This window comes from Tenrec ecaudatus, chromosome 8 (assembly GCF_050624435.1).
Source record: "Tenrec ecaudatus isolate mTenEca1 chromosome 8, mTenEca1.hap1, whole genome shotgun sequence".
Classification (NCBI taxonomy): domain Eukaryota; kingdom Metazoa; phylum Chordata; class Mammalia; order Afrosoricida; family Tenrecidae; genus Tenrec; species Tenrec ecaudatus.
This window is the reverse complement of record NC_134537.1, coordinates 46,832,138-46,854,035: the sequence shown is the minus strand read 5'-3', so window position 1 is coordinate 46,854,035 and position 21,898 is coordinate 46,832,138. Positions and strand designations below refer to the sequence as shown.

Sequence of the window (21,898 nt, the reverse complement as noted above, 5' to 3'; positions counted from 1 at the left end):
TGCAGCAAAGCATACCTGGTGTTCGTCCTGGAGGAGGCTGGTTTGTGATGCTTGCAAGACATGGAATGTGAGGCTTACCAACTCCAAAACCAGACCCACTGCCATTGAGTAGCTAGATTCCGGCTCATAGAACTGTCCCTGTGGGTTTCCGAGGCTGTAACTCTTATGGGAATAGAAAGCAGCTACTGGTTTTGAACTGTTAATCTTGTGGTTTGTAGCCCAGCAAGTAGACTACTATGCCACCAAGACTCCTGTGAGAACTACAATGCTGTCCCTTGTCTTAGCAGTTTCTCAGTGCTTCGAACCATGCCCTTGCTTTTATATTTATATATTAAGCATCTTCTTACCTAAATAAGAGGGATTCCTTCTTTCAAAAATCATCTTTAAAGCTAGGGAACTAGATAATTAACCTGTGCAAAGTAATCTTCTAGTTCTCATTGATAGTCTCTGTAAAGGCCTGGCTTTCAATAGTCAGCATAACCCCCCCACCCCCCGTCAGTGTGTTTTTATAAACTTTTAAGGTTTATTGGAAAAATAATTTACTTTGTTGTTGGTGGAAATGTACACAGTAAATTAGGTTCCATTTGACCATTCCTATGCAAACTGTTCAATGATATTCATTACATTTCCCACAATATGTCAGTATTTCCTTTGGTTGTGTTCTGTTTCCAGTACTCTCTAGTTTCCCTGCCGCTATCTTTCCATTTTCCTTTTGGAGAATAAATGCAACCCTTTGAGCTCATCTAGATGGATTTTGAGCAAAGCACTGTACTTCTGGGTAATATTCTTCATTTTGTGTGCCACTTTGTTATTTTGCTCTGTGATCTCAGGGAACATTCATTCGGTTCAAGGTTTAAAGACTATCTCAGGGTGATACTTTCAGCTGGTTCATTAATTCTGGATTTTTTTCTTTTTTAATTCTATTATGCATTGGTCAAGGTTTACAGAGCAAATCAGTTTTTTATTCAGTAATGCCTACATGTTTTACTTGGTTATTGATTGAAATCCCTACCTTGTAACTTCAATTATCTCACTTTCTCCCAGTGTTTCTCATGTATATTATCCCTTCTCTCCTAACGCTCCCTGCCTTCAAATCTAGATTTTTAAAAATAACTATAATTCTGTTCACTGTTTTTCTCCCCTTTTATCATGGCCCATCTCTTAAGGCCCCGGCCGTCTAATCATCTTCTGTTCAGAACCGTCGGTAGTGGTAGGTGGGCTCCGTCCTCTGCTTTGGTCTCAGGGTACATGAGGTCACGACGGCTTGTGTAGGCTATTAGCCCAGAAGCTTCATTTCTTCTCTGACATTTTGGTGTTCCCTTCTTACTCTTTAGATCCAGATGTGTAGAAATCAGCAGTTGTATCTTACATGACTGTCTGCAAATTTTTATGACTTCAGGCAGTATGCAGAATACGAATTCTGTGAACTATATTGTGCCAATTGTCCCATGAGACTAAACCAAGCTCTAGTCCAGGGGTCCTCACACTTTTTAAACGGGACCAGTTCACTGTCCCTCAGACCCATTGGAGGGCCAGACTATAGTTAAAAATAAAAACTTTGAACACTATGCACACTATGCATATCTTATTTTGAAGTAAAAAAACAAACGGGGCAAAAACACCCAGCGGGCCAGATAAATGTCCTCGGAGGGCCACATGTGGCCCGCGGGCCGTAGTTTGAGGACCCCTGCTCTGAAGAGGTCGTGTGCAGCGGATTTATTTAATGCAATATTCCTTTTGATCTCTTGAGTGTTGCTTCCCTCAACATTAATTGTAGATCCAAGCAAGACAATGACAACTTCAATCTTTCTTCATTTATCATGGTATTACCTATTGGGCTAGTTGTGAGGACCTTGATCTTGTTTACAATGAGTTGTAACCACACTGATGGCTACAATCCTTGATGTTCACCAGCAAATGCTTCAATTCCTCTTCACTTTCTGCAAGCAAGGTTGTGGCATCTGCACATCGCAGATTGTTATTTAAGCCTTCTTCTAATCTTGATGCCCCATTCTTCTTCATGTAATCTAGCTTCTTTGATTATTTGCTCAGTATACAAATTGATCAAGTATGGCGAGAGACTACAACCTTGACACGCATCCTTTCCTGTTTGTAAACCATGCAGTATTCCCGTGATCTATTTGCACAACAGCCTCTTGACCCATGTATGAGTTGTGCGAGAGCACAATCATCTGTTCTGGAGTTTCTACTCTTCTCAGAGGTATCCACAGTTTATTATGGTCCACAGCAGGGCGCCTCAGACTTTTTAAACGGGCTCAGTTCACTGTCTCTCAGACCTGTGGGAGGGCCAGACTGTAGTTTAAAAAAAAAACCCTGAACAAATTCCTATGCACACTGAACATATCATATTTTGAAGTAAAAAACAAATGGGGCAAAAACACCCGGAAGTCCTGATAAATGTCGTTGGAGGGTTTCCTGTGGTCCGCGGGCTGTAGTTTGAGGACCCCTGTTCTAAGCCTTCAAATCAAGGTTTAATTTGTAACTACCACATGAATTACATTCTTGATCTTTCTGAAGAGACTAAGGAAGACTAGGAGTTAGAAAATAATCACAGATAGCATACCTACTCAAATCTTTTTTGCCAAGGTCACTAAATATTTTTTACTGTTAGATAAAAGCTCATTTAAAGTTTTGGTGGTCTTTGAAAAATTAGCAATATCTTGTTGTAAGATAGTTTATTGGCATGTATTTCAACTATTACTCAGTTTAATAATTCCATCACTAAGAGCTGTGGAATCATCACCACAGTCAATTTCGGGACAGTTCCTTCTGGTGCTCAGTGTTGTACACTCCCTGCCTTCGTTACATTTAACCTAACTTCATCTGCCATAATGGACTTTAAATGTTCTCTGTTTGGTAGCAAGGCTACTTGTGAAGTTCGCCTCCAGCTTGTTGTCCAGGGGTGAACTAGCAAGCCCCAGACCCGTGTGGCCTTTTAGGGCACAGGGACAATGATGAAAGCAGCAGCTTGGGAAGTTCGGAACAGGAGAGGGGAATCTCATTGTGAAGGCCAGACGGAGGGAACTGCGTCAGGCCTAAGTGGTGGTGCCTGGGTCAGTGAAATGACAAGAGATAAGAACAATTCATTTCTAAGACATTAACATAATCAATTACCAATTAGATATGAAGAATGTACTTACTGCCATCAATTCGAGCTAACTCATAGCAACCTGATAGGACAGTGTAGACTTGTCCCAGTGGGTTTCTGAAATTGAAATTCTTTACGGGGCAGAAAGCCTCATCTCCCCACCCCCACCCCACCCCCACCCAGTGCAGCAGCTGGTAGTTTCAAGCTACTTACCTTGCAGTTAGCAACCCAATGTATAAATACCCGAAGCCATCCTTTATGAAAATACAGATAAAAGAAGGAAAAGTTTTCAACAACTTTTATTTTGAGCATGGCTTGATTAAATTTGTTTAGACATAAATGATTAACATTTGAAGAAGTAGCCTTGTGACCATGTACAAAAATAGCCATTTAAAGTATTTCTTTGGCTTTTTCCCTCACGTAGACCCAAACGTGTAATGTGCTGAAAGCAAACCTTTGGGAAAGAGTATAGCTTGGCACGTTGAGCTGTAAAGTAATTGAATTTAGCTTGGAATGAGTACAACTGTGTTAGGATTTTGATTAAAATTTGTTTTGCTTAAATTACTGTGGAATGCATCAAGATAGATGTGATGATAATAATAACAAAACAAATCTACTGCCATTGATTTGGTTCCAACTCATATTGACCCCGTCATGCATTCTCAAGACCATGGATCTTTATGGAAGCAGGGAGCCTCATCCATCCCTCTTCCGCAAAGTGGCTGTGGCGTTTCCACTGCCAACCGTGCAGCTCGAAGCCGACTGCTTATCTCACAGCAACGCCAGGGCTCCTCTGATGATGGGAGCAGATGTGATCAGTGTAGCAAAATGTTCACTGGCAAATCTAGAGCAGTGCTTCTCAACCTTCTGAATGCCACCACCCTTTCATACACTTCCTCATGTTGTGGTGACCCCCCCAGCCATAAAATTATTTTTGTTACTACTTCATAACTGTAATTTTGCTACTGCTGTGGATCAGGTGACCTCTGTGAAAGGATTGTTTGACCCCCCAAAGGGGTTGCGACCCACAGGTTGAGAACCACTGACCTTAATGAACACATTTAATCCTTTCAAAATTTCTCTATCTTTGAAGGTTTTTGTAATTATTTTGGGACTTCTGGTATAAACTGTTGGCTAAAGACTTATTGTGGGGACTTAACCTTCCTGACCAGAGACTTAAAAAATAGTTTTAATGACATATAAATCACAGATCATACAATTCAGTAGGTCAGTCATATTAAGAGTTGTGCAGTCACCACCACAGTCAACTTGAACTCATTTTCTTCTTCTTTGTACTCATTGTTGGCTCCCCATTTCTCCCCAGCTTCCTCTTCCATGCCCCTAAGAAATGAATGGTTCAGTTACTCTCTCTAGAGATTTACCTATCTTGGATTTCCTATACAGAAAAACATATAAAACAAACAAACAAAATAACCGATCAACAGTGACAGAATAAGAAACTCACTTGAAAAGCAGAAAATATTAAAAAATGAGAAAAAAATGGGTCAATTGGGAGATTAAGTGATAGAAGGTGTTACATTTTAACCTAACTACATCTGCCATAATCAACTTTACAGAGTTCTTCATGAGATACCAAGGTTATTCACATCCCTCAACTGTGGTTGGAGGATTTCACCAGAGAATTAACCCTGCAAATGGATTTTGGACTTCCCTATTACCTGTAGCCTTCTGCAAACTGGGTGTTAAGCCCTAATGTAAGATCTTTGGGATTTGGGTGTTATTAATTAACATCCTTGAATCACACAGGCTCTGGTGTGCTTCTGTGATGCCTCGCTTACATGGCATCTTGTTTTAAGACAAGCCTTTAAGACTCCAGACACTATTCCTTCTGATAGCCAAGTGCCATCAAGCTTCTGCACCACCCTTTGAGCTATCACCTATATCTTCAGTGATCTCCTCATAGGTCAAGTACTGAGTAGGGCCCTGTCATTAAGAGCTACTTGGTTTTAGATTAGGGCCAAGATTTAAGTGTGAGCTCAGAATCCATTCATATATCTATGGTTTTATCTATGTCCGTGATTGATTTTAGAGACATCTTTATCATTTTATTGAAGACTGTTCTAAATCATGCCCACGGGACATAAGGGAATAGTACCATTATAAAATTTAAAATACCCGACAGAAAGAAATCAAGCTTGTCTAGGACAGCTCTTTAGACCACAGTAAATTGTTGACTTGTACAGATTCAAAACTTTAAGTGAGTAGACCCTAACTACACAAAACCGCAAGGATTGAAGGTAAGACGAAACTTTCTGTAAATTTATTTACAAAGGCAGAATCATGCCTGTTAGACTAACACGGGTCATAAAACACCAAAGGGAGCACGAAATTAGTAAATATAGGTTCGTCTAGGGCTACTATTTGTTGGCTACCGCAAAGCAAGAGATCCCAACCAAACCAAACGCCAACAACACCAATTGCATTTACCTGGAGATAACTTCCTGCTGCTTCTGCCACTAGCAAGGGTAATTTAAAGTCCAGAAGTAGCTCATTTCTTAAATCTGCTACTGGTGATTTTAAGGTAAAGTCCAGTTTGCTTAGTAGGATTTTAACTCAGGTCCTTGGTGTGGCCTATGAAGGACACCTTTAAAGGACAGTCTAAAGGTCTCAGTTGTTTGTAGCAACTCGGCCGGAGTCAGCCAGGGTTGGATAGAAACTAGGTCAAAAGTGACCATTTAGGAACATAATACTGAGCTAATTCTCCCCTTAGGGCCTATATCAGTAATGTTAAGCATTTTTCCCAATCGCAGGTTACCGCACTTGGCTTATCCGCTATCTGAAGTGTTACTGCGTTCTCCGCTATAGACATGTCTCCCCACTTCTTGATTTGATTCATTCACTAATCACTCTTGTAGGAGTATCTGTTTATTTGTAATGACCATAGAACAATGTTCTATGGCCAGAACTGATTGATCTTGCCTCTATGCAACGCGAGGAACTGATCCCAGCTGGAGTGAGGCTGCCTCTTTTGAAGTGTTTTTTAAGATGTTCAAATAACAAGGTAGCTCATGGGAAGTAGGCAAATTCACTACCTTGTTGCTTGGGAGAACACATTAGAAGATTCCAAAGTAGAACAGAAGCCTACCTTTGTCTGGGTTTTTATCCTTATATTAGAGGACTCATGCAATATTTGTCTTGTGTAATTGACTCGTTTTACTCAGCATTGCCGTTTCCAGGTCCATCCATGTCAGAGGTGTTTCGTGGTTTCATCACTGATTTTTAAGGTATTCCATTGTGCAGATGTATCCGTTTCTTTATCCATTCCTCAACTAATGGGCATTTGGGTTGTTTCCAGCTTCTTGCTAGTGAACTGGACTGCAGTGAACACGAGAGAGCATACATCTGTTTGGTTCTGCCTTATTTCTTTGGAATATATGCCCCGCAGAGAGATTGCTGGATCGTGTGGTATTTCTATTCCCAGTTGTAGGACTCACCATATAGCATTCTGATACACATGTGTACAAGCACGCCAGCAATATACAAGAGTCCTGATCTTTCCACACTCTCCTCTCCATCATTTTTGGTCTCTCTTTTTTCGAATTGTGTGCTGACCGGAGACTTTTCTTTTCTCTGTAGACACTTTCCGCTGTACTTTTTGTCAGACAGAGGTAGAAGAGGATGAATCAGCAATGCCCAAAAAGGATGCCCGCACACTTTTGGCAAGGTTTAATGAGCAGATTGAGCCCATTTACGCACTGCTTCGGGAAACAGAGGATGTGAACTTGGCCTATGAAATACTTGAACCAGAACCCACAGAAATCCCAGCTTTGAAGCAAAGGTGAGTATAGGCCCTGTGGCTTTATTAAGAACACTTTTAATTTCATGTTAGGTTTAATTACTTGTACTTTGGAGAGCAGGTGCAGGTGAGTGCGTATTTTGCCAGGAAACTGACGCTTACAGTTAAGGAGCTTCTAAGCTCTGTCATGCTTGTCTTACTAACTGGTGCCTGTGATGAAATCCACTTTATTGAATGCAGGACAGTGTGCGCCTTCGGCAACATCTTTAAATAGTCAAGTTTGACTTCAAGCACTCCCTCTGCTTGGACCTGCTGCAACTCAGCCGATTGTTAGCTAATCCTAAATTGGTTGTGCCTCTTGAGAGTAATTGAAATTTCCTAGCCACCTTCAGAAGGTTGAAGTTCTGTACAGAGTACAGCTTTCTCCACTCCTCTTTTTTTTTTTTAATTTTAAGTGCTAATTTTTGTCTGTCTTAGTTTCAAATACAACTTCCTTAAAATTGAAGTATATTAAAAGAAAAAAAGTAGCAGATTGTTGCCCTTGGGTTAGTACAGCAGTGCGCCCAGTTTAATCGGTATGGCCGGATTTTCCACTGCAAGGCAGCCTTAGTTTTGCTAGGCTATAAAAAGTGGTTCATAGTATTTTTTGAAAATATAAATGCAAACTGAGGTCAGGGCGTGCTTTCCACCTGTGCACCCTTTTTCCCCTTCGCTGTGGGTTGAGCTGAGGGCGTCGAGTTTATGCCCACCTATGCACTTCTATAGAGTGAGTAGGTTGTACCTGTACAATTTAGGTTTTTCTTTTATAGGTTGTTTATAGGAGCACTTTCAGTTCCTTCTGGTGTTGCTGACATGGCATCATCGATTAGGGCAGTCCCGATCACATTAAGTTCCTTTTGGGTGGTCAAACACAATCCAGCTGTACAGCAAATTTTATATCCGTGCAAGTTGTGAACTTTCCAGCCTGGCACCATGTATTGGGTTGCTTTTTGTTGTGCATAACAAAAATCAATTAGAAGCGATTGAACAATAAGAAAAAGTTACCTTGCGTGACCAAAATTCTGAAGTAATGCAGTTCAGGATTGGTTAATTTCACAGTTCAGTTACATTCTGAAGGTTGTAGGTTGTGACATTTTTATTCTCTGCTGAGTGTGTCCTCTTGGGGCAAATGAGGGGAGCTAGCCTAAGATGGCCATGCTTTTATAAGCATCCCATGCAGATAGTAACATTCAAATGCATGTGAAAGGCCTGTCCTTGTTCCCTGTTGTACCCGAAGAAAGCAATCTCAGAATTCCTTCTTCACTCCATTCTCCCAGTGTTTTCTCACTGGCCAAAATGACTGCAAAGTGGGTGAGATACCTTACCCTGGGTGTGGGGGTGCGGGGGGCGGCGGCTGGAATGACTCAGTGGGCTGCAAAACCAGATGTGTGGTATAGTAGTTTTTAGTTGTCAAGGGGGCACTGAGTAATTCTGTTCTGAAAAAGGGGCTGGTAGGCCAAACAAGGTAGGGATGCTGTAATTTTTTGTTGTTACTGGTCATTTGGTCTCGTACCAATAATTTGTTTTTGTCTTACTGTTTGTTTAATCTTTTTCGGTCCATTAAGTTATACTGTAGCTGTAGCAGCCAATGAGGAAAATTGATTAAAAAAAACTAAATAAGATATAAAAATATCTTAAGGGTTGCCATGAGTCATAATTGACGTGATGGCAACTAGTTTTGTTTGGTTTTGGTTTGTGGTTTAAAATTTCGTGCTGAAATATGAATGCGTTCTATCTCATTGTTTTCTATGTGACATAGTATTGTTGGCGCATTACTCTTGTTCCCCTTCTATAGCTGTAGCATTGGTCTTGTTTATTGGTTATCCACTATAACAGTATTCATTCCCCACCATCACTGACATCCACCTCTAATATCCACATCCTGTCGCAGCTCACTTTTCATTCTAGGATCTTTAATTACATATTTTACATATCCACTCCTCGGAGCCCATGAGGTCCAGAGGACCTTTCTGTATCAAGTTACTTGGTGCTCATCAGGAGTGATGGTGACTACAGATAATAAGAAAGATCAGAGGAAATAAACTGATCAGCAAGGAGGATTTCTAATTGTCTGGCGACTGAAACAGAAAGGGGAAATGGAGGCAGGAAAGAGAAACTGGGAGACTTGGAGTTACCTGCCAGGAACAATGACAGTTGTTTCTACCGCATCAAGGCAAAGACCATTGAAGCTAGGTTAGAAGATGTTACACTAGCTGAGGTGGTCACACAGCATTGGACAGGCTCTGTTGCCTAGACGTGGTAACTGGAAGTGGTGTTGATTCAGACTTGCTGTACTATAAAAATTATGTAATGGCTGTTCACATTCTTTGAACAAGAAGTGAAGCATCAGTAGAATAATATGGGAGTTCAAAGATGATAGTAATTCATTGATTTTAAAATCAATTATTAGTTTATGTACCAATTAAATTCCAGCTTTTCCTACATCAAGAACCAGCGCCTGCCATTACAGAACTGTTACGTAGTTTAACGGAGTATGTTCCAGTTGATGGGGTTTCATCATGGCAGTCCATTGATGATATTTAAAGTCTTACATCATTTAAATGGATTTTTAATATCATTTAAATGGGATTCCTTGACAGTAACCTTCTCTTTTCTGTCTTCTGTTATTTAACACATCCCTTAAAGAGATTTAAGAATTTAGTTTTGAAATCTCACACCTTTCTTACCCTTAAATAAGAGTTAAATTTTTTAAGACCTACAGTTCTAAAATATTTTCAATAATGTCATTTTTGTCATCCTCAAGTAAAATATGCACATTCTCTCCACGGAAGACACTAAATATGCAGATGGAGTAGACCTGGGTATCATTCATCTAGATTTTTTTCTAGTGCCACATATTCTGGTAATTTAGATTTGTATGTGTCTGGTGGAGGCAGAAATTGAATCTGTGTAGTCAAGATGCCGTGGTTAAACTTTTTTAAATGTTCTTTTAAAATCTAAATTTAAAATTTTGATTTACAATCCAATTTCTCCTTCCTCAAATTAGAATAAAACCAATCTTGAGTTTCTGAAGAGAGTTCTAAAATCAGAAGACTTAAAATGTTTTCTCGTGGAAACATGTATTTTAATTTTCCTGTTCTTTTTCTAGTCTCTTTTTCTCTACTCAAAGTACTTATGTTAGTCTGGGTACGTTAGGGAAACAAATCACAGAACCTCATGTATAAGAGAGAATATTATATAAAGGTTAAGTGCACATCAACAAAACATCCCAACCCAGTGCTGCCCAAGCCCACAAGTCCAATATTAACCCATTAACCTATATGTCCAACACCAATCCACAAAGTCCTCCTCCATCTCACAAAACAGACGGAATGATGCTGACTGCAGGAGGAAAGCCAATTCAGTGAAAGGGTAATCATCTCAGCGCTGGCAGGGGCCTCCACACGGGTGCTCCAGCACCCAGGGCTGCATTGTGATAGGTCCATGTGGGATGTCTTGCAGGAAGTGAGCCTTGTAAGCTGAAGCAGGGAACTGGCTAAGGCAGCTGCACCCTGGTCTGACCATCACAAAGAAAGAGACCCAAGAACTCGAAAGGCGAGCCATTTATCCCTCCGCCCTTCATTTAACCCCATATGTGTTTATCGGCCAGGTTGGCACAATAAACTACCTCAGTACTGAACACTTGCTAACCTTTAGAAGATAGTCTTGAATGTTATCTCTAAAGGCAGAGTATAGATGAATACTGTGTGTTGAGGATTTTATATATATATAGGGAGAAACAGTAGCCTCAGAAAGTGAATGAAGCATTTAAGAGTCTAGTTGGAGGATAGACAGATGAAGACAAGAGTTTACTTGGCCACATCAGAGCTAGAGAAACACTGAGTGGGTGGAAAGAGAAAGAGAAGGCATGTGGCTCGCTCAGGGCGCCACACTGCAGGACAGGCAAACATAAAACAGGCTCCAAAGGGGGTGAGAAGAAAAGGCAGTGTGGCGTTTGTAAGAGGTTTTCATAAGGCATCATTAATGAAGAGAAACTCAAGGTTGTGAGTGAGCTCAGCAAACACACTAACACAACCCAACCCAAGAAAGATCAGAGACAGTGAATGCTGAGGAAAGACCTAAATTCAAGAAGCCACCCTCCACCAGGCTGTGCAGGGTCAGATCCCAGTGAAGGCGGAGGCACAGCTCCTTAGAAGACAACAGGGGACAGGCAATAAATAGCAATTCACTGGATATGATTAGATTGAGAAAGAACTTAGGAAATGGTGCAGGAACTAACATCAAACAAGTGCAGAGGAAATAGAAGAGAAAGAGAGATAAGGTATTGGCAGTTGTAACAGAAGACTTTAAAGTAGAGCAAGACACATAGATAGTGTTGGAAGAGAGGTGCCTTGGAGGTCTAGACTCCAAGTGGGAGAGCAAGTAGCTAGTAGAGTGGCAGCAGGTAGACAAACGGATACAGAACAAGTAGAACAGACACCGCAAGGAAAGACTGTGGGAGAAAGTAGTTGACAAAGTGGCAGTGGGGACAGCCAGAGCAAAAAAAAAAAAAGGCAGCAGTGACTGGTCCGCATGGATGAAATGATGGGATTAGCATGGATTGAACAATTAGAGCAGCGGTTCTCAACTTGGGGGTTGCGACCCCTTTGGGGGGGTCGAATGACCCTTTCACAGGGGTCACCCAAGACCATCGGAAAACACCTATTTCTGATTGTCTTAGGAACGCAGACAGGGCTCCTCTATCCATCTCCAGGGTAGGTCTGCCATGCAGATGCAGCACATGCAGATACGCTGATCTGGTGAGAAAGAAGCCATCTTCAACCTTCCTTAGCTTTTTATACATACTTTTGCAAAATGTAGCAATGTAGTTTACTGTGTTATGTTATGCTACACCGTGCTTCGAGACAAAATTTCATTTATTTGTAATTAGAAATAAACATATCACAATATATAAGTACATATTGTTTTTGTGATTGATCACTTTACTTTAATTATGTTCAATTTACAACAATGAAAATACATCCTGCATATCAGATATCTACATGATGATTCATAACAGTAGCAAAATTACAGTTATGAAGTAGCAACGAGAATAATTTTCTGGTTGGGGTTCACCACCACATGAGGAACTGTATTAAAGGGTCGCAGCATAAAGAAGGTTGGGAACCAGTGCACCAGAGAGAGCATGCTGTGTGATAGAGAAAACACAGTTGGGCCTGAGGAAGGATGTGGGTGAGCCCAAGGATCCCTTCAGAGGTGCTTAAAAGCAGGGAGAGATGTCATGGGCTACTCAGATACACAACCAGGTGTGCCTCAGAGAAATCTCACCGAACCCATGAGACCAAACAGCCATGTAGGTGATGTGACATGGGCCCAGGAAGCACTGGGGAGTAATGGCAGAAGCAGAAAGGAAGTGAGGCCAAAAGAAGCAAAAATAGTAAGTGGCTTTTGAGAGAGAGAAGTGGTATAGTGCATACATGCGAATAAGCTATTAATTGGGCTCAAAATGAGACAGGAGACAGAGTGCGCAGCCAGGGGAAAGAGTTAGAGAAGAATGAAACGACAGCTGTACCGAGATTGTTGAACTGCTGGGGCCGACAACCATGGTCTTGCTGTGTCAGTGCCCTATATACTCTATTAAGATATTATTCCGGCAAACCTATGCTTATTATTGTAAATGCTCATGGCAGTTAGCCCCCGTTGTGGAAATAGCAGCCAGCCACAAAAGACTGCGTCTGTAAAAGTGAGTAATTCAGGTACTGTGATAGGGATTTAGCCTACATTGGCCCAATATCTCTCTCTCTCTCTCTCTCTCTCTCTCTCTCTCTCTCTCTCTCTCTCTCTCTCTCTCTCTCTCTCTCTCTCAACAGGCCTTTAAAAAATTAGGACCGAGGGCTAATCAAAGACAGTGGTAACAGAAGATCATTATGCCCCAGGGGGGAATGATTGTTGAGACGCTTGCTCTACCACAAATTAACAAGGAGGTTTTGTAAGGGAGCCAGAAGCAGACAAAAAACCAAACAAACAAAATGTAGATACAGGAATGGGCTTTGGGCTTGCGCTAAATTCTAGCTCCAATTTAGGGACAATTAGTTCTTGCATTGTAGCCCTGCTCCATACGTGCCCGCAGGAAAGCATCACAGATCTGGGTGCTATAGCAAAATGTGACAGAGAAATTAGATGCTGCAAGCTATCAGATAAAAGTGTCTGGGGTCTTAAAAGGCGTGTCTCCAAATAAGCAGCCTTCTGAGTGAGATGTCAACCAAGCCCACATGGAAGAAGCACACCATCTTCAGTCACCTAAGGAATATAAATCATATAATCCAAAGTCGAAGGAGGGATTAGTATCAGAGCCTATGTTGTGCGAAGGCAGCAGGCAGTGGCTGACAGTGGGAACCCGAGATTCATTTGTGGAACTGCATAGGAAATAAGCCTCCGTAGAACTAACCTACTTAAGATCGATGGGTGGGAGGAAGACGGTCACTAAACAGGGTGCATTGAAGAGATGAGCATAGAAGATCAAAGGGGTAAAACTGACTTCACAGTTCAAACTTTGCCAGTGGGTTCCCCCCTCCGATGCACGCTGCACCTGATCTGGTTTTCAACCTTTTCTGTATTTTTGTTTTGTTTTGGTTTGTTCATATTAGGGTGTATCTCAGAGGTGTTCTGTCATTGGGAGTCACCCTCTTGAAGGTGTCAAAGTTGATACAGAAAGCGTAAATAGCGGGCAGGAAAAGACAAGGCATGAGCTCAGACAGACAGTGGATCCAGGTAGGTTCAGAGCCTCCGGACTGATGGAGACCTAGGCAAGGAAATAAAAAGGGAGTAGCAGAAAGACTGCCACCTTGCTTTAGCTCCTTGAAATGGGAAGCTGTAAGTGACCCGAGGAAAAGAAGGGATGATCAGATCTAGTCAGCCTACCAGAGAAAGAAGAGGGAAAAAGGACAAACAAAACAGGCCGAGAAACACTGAGAGAAATAATGGTTGGAGATGAGTACAGAGATGATCCGAAATGGCAGAGATGATGAGAAAGAAGAGGCTGATATGGGCGAGTGGATATGCCTTTTTAGGTAGGAGAAGAACATTAAATTGAGGACTGGTTTTGTAGAATACTTTTCTAGCCTCTTCCATGATCAATCTTATAAAAGAAAGGGCACACTGAGCCACTTAGAATTATTCTGAATCAAACTGAGTCACTAAAGATTAGATATATAGCTTGTTTTTATCATGTTTAAACATAGAGTTACCATGAGACCCAGCATTTTTCCTTCTAAGTATATCTAAAACCAAACCTGTTTCCAGAGTCCATTCTGACTCACAGTGACCCTACAGGGCAAGATGAAACTGGCCCTGTGGTTTTCCAAGGCTGAAAATCTTTATAGGAACAGAAAACCTTATCTTTCTGTCAAGGATCAACTAGTGGGTTCGAACTGCTGACCTCACAGTGGCAGCCCTGTGCACAAGCCACTATGCCACCAGGTCTCCTAAGATACATGAAAACAGTTGTCCATACAGAAACTTGTACCTCAGTGTTTATAGTAGTAGCTTCCTTCGTAGTAGCAAAAAGATAGAAATGGCTCGAATTGTGGAGTGAATAAGCAGAAAGTGGTATGTCCATTCAATTGAATATTATTTGCCCAAAAAGGGAATGAATTCTGATGCGTGGTACAACAGAGATCAACTTGAACATTATGTTAAGTGAAATAACCTGGTCACTGAAGACTAGATATTATCTCATCCTATTTATATAAAATGTCCAGAATTGACAGGCCTATATATAAAGTAGATTAATGGTTCCATTTCCTTAAAAGGTGATGATATTTTAAGACGTGTCTGTGGTAAAGATTGTCAACTTTGAATGTACTAAAACTCACTACCATCGAGTTGATTCCAACTCACAGCGACCCTACAGGGTAGGATAGAACTGTCTCTGTGGCTTTCTGAGACTGTTAGCTCTTTATAGGAGTGGAGAGCCTCATCTTTTTCCTGTGGTTGGTATTGAACTGCCAACCAACCTTGAGGTTGGCAGCTTAATGCTTAACAACTACCCCATCCGAGCTCCTTTTTTTTTAATGGCTATGTGGATTATAGCTTTATGTGGTTTCGCCTTAAAACTAAACACAAATGAAATATGTTGATTTATTTTTAAAACAAACTACTCAGGAATGATGTCGCTATGAGATATTTTTGCTGGTGGCTTAGAGGGTTTACAGGTTGGGCTGCTAACCATAAGGACAGTCATTCCAGCCCACCATTTTCTCTGCTGCAGAAAGACAGGGCTCTCTCCTCCTGTAAAGATCAACAGCTTCAGAACCCCAAAAGGGCAGTTCTATTCTTTAGGGTCACTACGACTCAGAATTTCTTGATAACAGTGGATTTGGGGTGTTTTGAATGTCATTAAATAGATTTTATCTCACTGTTATTCTTTCCCTTCCTAAGTAAGTTTACTGAAACCTTTGACTCTTTTTCATATATAATCTGTATATATAACTATTATATTTATAACTGAGATTCTCTATAGATGTATCAATTATATATAGAGAGAATCAGTCAACTTTCACCCTGGGGGTAAAAGAAGTTTGTAGGAATTGTGAAGGTAGGTAGGTGTACATGATTTGAATGTAGCATTTGTTTGCATTACTCAGTGACCACTTACTCGACTCTGCCTGTCCTCTTGTAATCTTTATATAGCAAGGACCGAGCAGCAGCTACAGCTGGAGCTGCTGGCGCAGCTGGGTACCACCGAGAAGCATGGGCCACCAAAGGTCCCTCCTATGAAGACTTATACACTCAGAATGTTGTCATTAACATGGATGACCAAGAAGATATTCATCGAGCCTCCCTGGAAGGGAAATCTGCCAAAGAGAGACCCATTTGGCTGAGAGAGAGCACTGTCCAAGGAGCATACAGTTCTGAAGATAGGAAAGACGGTAAGAGTGTAGAAGTCCGTAAAGGGGATATGTTTGGGTTCACTTGCAGATGCACTTGATTTACGAGGAAATGATCTGGGCGGTTCTGAAATACAGGCCGTCTCCAGGTTTGAAATGTCTGACTCAGGGACCACTCCTCCCTGCTCTTGAATGTTCTGTATATTTGCCCTCTCTTAGAAGGGAACCAGCCCCTACTAGCAACAAATTCTTCATCACAGTCTCCTTTTGTTACATGTTGCAGCGTTTAGCTCATCCAAAAGACTTTGAACCGTCTCATGCACTAAAGCCTAGGTTCCCAAACTTGACTAACCTGTATTGGAATCACCTGTAGCAAAATGACAGTTATGGAGTTGCAACGAAAATCATGTTATGGTTGGGGGTCACCACACATGAGGAGCTGTATTAAAGGGTGGCAGCATGAGGAAGGTTGGGAACCCCTGCCCCAGAGATTCTGCTTCATTAGGTTGCAGATGGAGTCCAGAAATCTGTATTTTCAGCAGATCCCCAGGTGAATCCAATGACCAGCTAAGTTTGGGACCCTCGGCACTGAATAAGAAACATGTGCACCTATTCCAGCTTACCTACAAATTCTCAAAGTCACACCTAGAGCTCGTTCAAAGCCCAGGGACTGCTTGTAGTTTTAGAGAACTCATTGTATCTTTTTTCCAAAACAATTGCATTATAATAGGAAGTAAGAAGTAAAACAGTAAGCATTAACATCAATTAGTATACTTATATTGTCCTTGAACTTAGTTGAAATAACGAATAGACAGCTTTTGAAATCTGTTTTAGATCTGAACAATTGCCATATTTTTCTTTCTAAAGAAGAAAAATAGTGCTGTTATGTACAAGGTGGCCAAATTCACCTCACCTCTTCTTTAATATTATGTGGCCCTTAATTTCTATTGTTTATTTCCCCCCTACCCCTCCCCCCCCCCCCCGGTATTAGAAGCTATTACTATGCACCAGTGTGAAGGTTCTTGTTACCTCATGGAGATACCAAGGAATTGCTCAAATATGTAAGAAGATGGCACCATGATGACAGAGCTGACCTTAGTCAGTTTAAAAGGCCAACCAAACTTACAGCCCTTGAGTTGATTCTGACACAGAGAACCCTGCATAACAGAGTAGGACTGCCCTCTGGCTTTGCTGAGAGTGTAGTGGTTTTGAACTTCTGACCTTGCTTTAGCAGCCAAATGCCTAACCCAGACTGGCAGACTTTTCTTTTAGGAATTTTCAGGAACTGGAAGACTAGGTTTTACTTCTTTAATTTTAATGTAAATTGTGGATTCAAAGGCTGTGAATGTTGAAGTGTAGGAAATGGGGGGCTATGACTGAGCAAAGATGACAGAAACCGGAAGCAGAGGTGAAAGTGGGTCTCCATACCTCTGCTAGATCTTACCAGGTTAAGATCTGTGTGTCCTTATTCCCAGACAAAAGAATCATCAGTAACTGAAAATCACTATTCAGATTTTTGCCCTTTCTTATAACATTTTCCCCTTCATACTTAGCATTGCTTTATAGAACATATTAAATCCAAGAAAATCACTGCCATCAAGTCAATTCTGACTCATTGTGATCTTACCGAACAGAGAAGAATTGCCCCTGTGCATTTCCAAGACTGTAACTCTTTACGAGAGTAGAAAGCCTCCTCTTTATCCCACAGAGCAGCTGGTGATTTCGAACTACCAACCTTGAGATTAGTAGCCCAACACATAACCTCTACGCCATCAGTGCTCCTCCAGGACATATTAGGCTTTGTCAAAGTGGGGTGGCGTTGTGGGCGAGTGAGAAAAGCAGATGGTACCTGTAATGTGATTTTCTTTGACATTTTCATCTCAGTCAACAACAACAAACTCGTATGCCCATCTCCATCCTGCCCTCTGATTAGCCCTGGTGATGCAGTGTTTAAGCGTTTGACTGCTGAGAAGTTGATAGTTTGAACCTGCTGACTCCTCCGTGGGAGAATGATGTGGCACTTGGCTGCCATAAAGATTACAGCTTTGGAAACTGAACGGGCAGTTGTAGTCTATGCTACAGGGTTCTATGAGTTGGAGTTGATGCAATGGCAGTGGACCTGGGTTTTGACTGGTTGATTGACTTAAATGTGTAGTTACGTTCATTCAGATCATGCTAGATTATATAGTAGTCTGTACAACTATTTAACAGGTTCGCTTTTCCCTCCTTTTTTTGCCTCCAACACAGGCTTCTTGCATTTCTTGAAGCCTCCACCCTTTCTTCTCTTTGAACCTAGAAACTGAATTGAATAAAACAAAACTATTGTTCAGTAATATTACATACATACAGGCTCAAAGACACCGAATACTTATAATTTCTATAATCATAGAATTTGAATCACAAGAGTCTCAAATCACCTGGTCTGCCTAGTAATTTGCAAATATTTCCTTATAGTGTGACATTTAAATTTGCTCTTTATTGTTCATGGTAGTAGAACATCATTTAGCTAATGAATATGTATGTCTAAGAATTTTATAACTTCAATCATGTCTACTTTATTTCAATCATGTCTAATTCATTTTGATTTTACTTTCCCCTTCTGCCTAAGTTTTCTTTATCCACAGTTTTTGTTTTATCTGTCTTTTTGTAGACCATCTCTAATTGTAATATACTTGAGACCCAGTGGCCAGAGCATTACAAGCATGACTTTGCTACTAGTAATGAGTTTTTTCTCAAAATCTTCTTGTTAACTGATTGCTTTGATTCTGAAAACACGGAGACCATCAATTTTAGAAACATGTGCAGGGACTTTTAGAACTTTTTCATGATCTGCAGCTAATAGTTTGAGTCATGTCTTTCAAGTATATTTTATATTATTTTCTGTAGGAAGATTTTTCTTACTCTTGTTAGTATAGAAAGTAGACCTGCAACTTCCCTGCCCACATACACAACCTTCAGCCTTTCTATATTTTGCTGTCGGCGTGACATTTAAACACCCAGGGATCACTTATCATCATCAGTAACCTGACAATTGCACAGAATACATCTTCTTAGTAATTTACTGCACTATAAAATGAGATGGTTTTTAGCACTACTGTTTCTTTTTTTTCCCATCTAGAGATGTTCTCATTTATCCTTTTTCTTTTACCCCCTCTATCTCTAACAAGCCAATTTCTTTTTCTTCCCAAATCTCTGAACCATGTCAAAAATCTCTTATACAATGATTTCATCTAATTTATAAAACATTTACTTTTCCCCTAATTTTATATTTACTTAAAAAATATACCAATATACTATGTTGGTAATATTAAGCTATTTGAAACCTTCAGTGATTATGTTGGAGTCTCGCGTACATTCTCTGTATGTGCATCTGTGTGTATAATGTTGCTTTTCTGTTGAAATAATTGGTTTGGCTTTGGGGAGGGGTTTTAGCCTGTAGCAGTACTTTGAGATAGGACAGTTTGATTTGAATTTGACAACCATGTTATCAAAAGACTATTTTGGACTAGAACATTTAACTTCTCAATTCCTGTTCCCTTTCTCTTCCCTACCTCCCCAATATAATGTCTCATCTTGGGAGAGCTGTACTTTCCAAAAAGTCCAGGTTTACAGCTAAACCATTTGTGTTAATGAGAAGGTTCCTTCACTTCGTTTGTGGCCAATCAGGACTTTTCTTTCTGAGCCTTCTCTTTTTTTTAATTAAGTACTTTTATTGGGGGCTCTTACATCTCCCATCACAATCCATACACTCATCCATTCTGTCAAACACATTTATACATATGTTGCCTCATCATTTTCAAAGCATTTACTTTCTACTTGAGCCCTTGGTATCAGCTCCTCATTATTTCCCTTCCCTCATGAACCCTTGATAAGTTATAGATTCTTATTTTCATATCTTACATCATCCTCTGTCACCCTTCACCCACTATCTGTTGTTCATCCCCCTTGGAGGGGGTTATATGTTGATCTTTGTGATCGATTCCCCCTTTTTCCCCACCACCTTCCCCGTATCCTCTTGGTATCTCTATTTTCATTGTTGTCCCTGAAGGGTTTATCTATCCTGGATTTCCTGTGTTGTTGGCTCTTATCTGTAGCAGTGTGCTTGCTCTGGTCTAATATAATTTGTAAGGTAGAATTGAGGTCCTGATGGAAGAGGGTGGTGGGGAGAGGAAGGAAGCATTAAAGAACTAGAGGAAAGTTTTGTGTTACATCGGTATTATACTGCAACCTGACTGGGTCATCTCTTCTTTGTGACCTTTCTGTGAGGGCATGTCCAATTGTCTACAGATGGGCTTTGGGTCTCCACTCCTTGTCTCCCCTCCAGCCCCCATTCACATTGGTATAATTATGTTCTGGGTCTTAGATGCCTGATACCTTATCCCATTGACACTTCATGATCACACAGGTTGGTGTGCTTCTTCCATGTGGACTTTGTTGCTTCTCAGCTAGATGGCCGCTTGTTTATCTTCAAGCTTTTAAGACCCAGACTGCTATATCTTTTGATTGCTGGGTACCATCAACTTTCTGCACCGTATTTGCTTATGCGATCATGTCAGAAAGCTGCACATCATAGAATGCCGGATTGTTAGAACAAAGTGTTCTTGTGTTGAGAGAGTGCTTGAGTCGAGATCCAATGTCCATCTGCAACCTTAATTCCTTTTTTTAAAAAATCATTTTATTGGGGCTCATACAACTTTCCTCATAGTCCATACATATATCCATTGTGTCAAGCACATTTGTACATTTGTTGTCATCATCATTCTCAAAATATTTGCTTTCCACTTGAGCCCCTGGTATCAGCTCTTCATCTTTCCCCCTCCCTCCCCACTCCTCCACCCCTCATGAACCTTTGACAAGTTATAAATTATTATTTTGTCTTATCTTACATTGTCTGACATCTCCCTTTCACCCACTTTTCTGTTGTCTATCCCCCAGGGAGGAGGTTATATGTCGATCCTTGTAATTGGTTCCCCCTTTCTACTCTACCTTCCCTCTACCCTCCCGGTATCACCACTCTCAGCACTGGTCTTGAAAGAATCATCTGTCCTGGATTCCCTGTGTTTCCAGTTCCTATCTGTACCAGTGCTACCTTAATTCTTAACATACACTTATAAGTACATAGTTCTATTTCCCTCTGGTTATATGTAAATATATTTACATATATACATGTAAATTTATTTTACAAATTTACAAATTTTAGACCTCTATAAATGTCCTTCCTAGTTCTTTCCTCTATTTCCTTTTACTTTCCTATTGTCCCCCATCATGTTGAGCCTTCGTTTGGGTTTAATAACACCTTGCTGTTACATTGCCCTTGATTAAGCCCCCCTAAGCATCCTGTTCCCTTCTCTCCATTGATTTAGTTCACTAGTTGTTCCCTTGCTGAGCCCCTTTTTGATGATGGTAGATGGCACTATTGTAACTGCCTGCCATTTCACACATTAATGACATAATCGCTACAGAACCCAGAGAGGTAGCATCCTCCCCGTCCCGCCCCTTTTTCTTTTGCATTTGAGAAAATTGAAGTAGAAAGAACTAAAACAACTTAGCCAAAACTACATAACCCATAAATGTTTGAGTGTCAGGATTTGAATCAGGGGTCTGATTCCAATGAGCAGTTTTAACCTTTATGTATATTTTAGATTTCATCTATTTATTTTAATCATTTTATTGGGACTCTTACAACATTCCATATATCAATTGTATCAAGCCTATTTGCACATATGTTTCTATCATCATTTTCTCAACATTTATTTTCTATTTGAGACCTTGGTATCAGTTCCTCTTTTTTCCCTCCCCCCCTCCCCACCCTTGTGGTCCCTTGATAAATTATAAATTGTTATTATTTTCATATCTTACACTGACTACTGTCTGTCTTTGCCCACGTTTCTGTTGTTTGTCCCCCTGGAGGGGTGATGGGTTATGCATCAATCATTGAGATCGGTTTATATGTATTTTAATGGTAATAGTATGTCTGCTAATATTATCAGAAAGCAAAATACACTTCTCAAAGGTTTCTTCTGTAATTCGAGGGGCTTCTGGAAGTTTATAGGAAAATTCCATTTTCATGTAATTCCATTTTCCCATGAACTTTTGAAGCCCCCTCAGATATCAGACGAGATGTGAGCCCAGCATGGAAGGTGT

At 40.7% G+C, this 21,898-nt stretch overlaps 1 protein-coding gene across 2 annotated transcripts in view; it reads left to right on the top strand.

Moving 5' to 3' along the window:
- Positions 1-21,898, top strand: part of GTF2E1 (general transcription factor IIE subunit 1) — a 51,527-nt gene that overhangs the window by 26,749 nt on the left and 2,880 nt on the right. For both annotated transcript variants that reach the window (XM_075556352.1, XM_075556351.1), the window contains exons 3-4: positions 6,707-6,908; positions 15,558-15,796. In XM_075556352.1, coding sequence (XP_075412467.1) covers positions 6,707-6,908; positions 15,558-15,796 — 441 coding nt within the window. The remainder of the gene's footprint in view (positions 1-6,706; positions 6,909-15,557; positions 15,797-21,898) is intronic.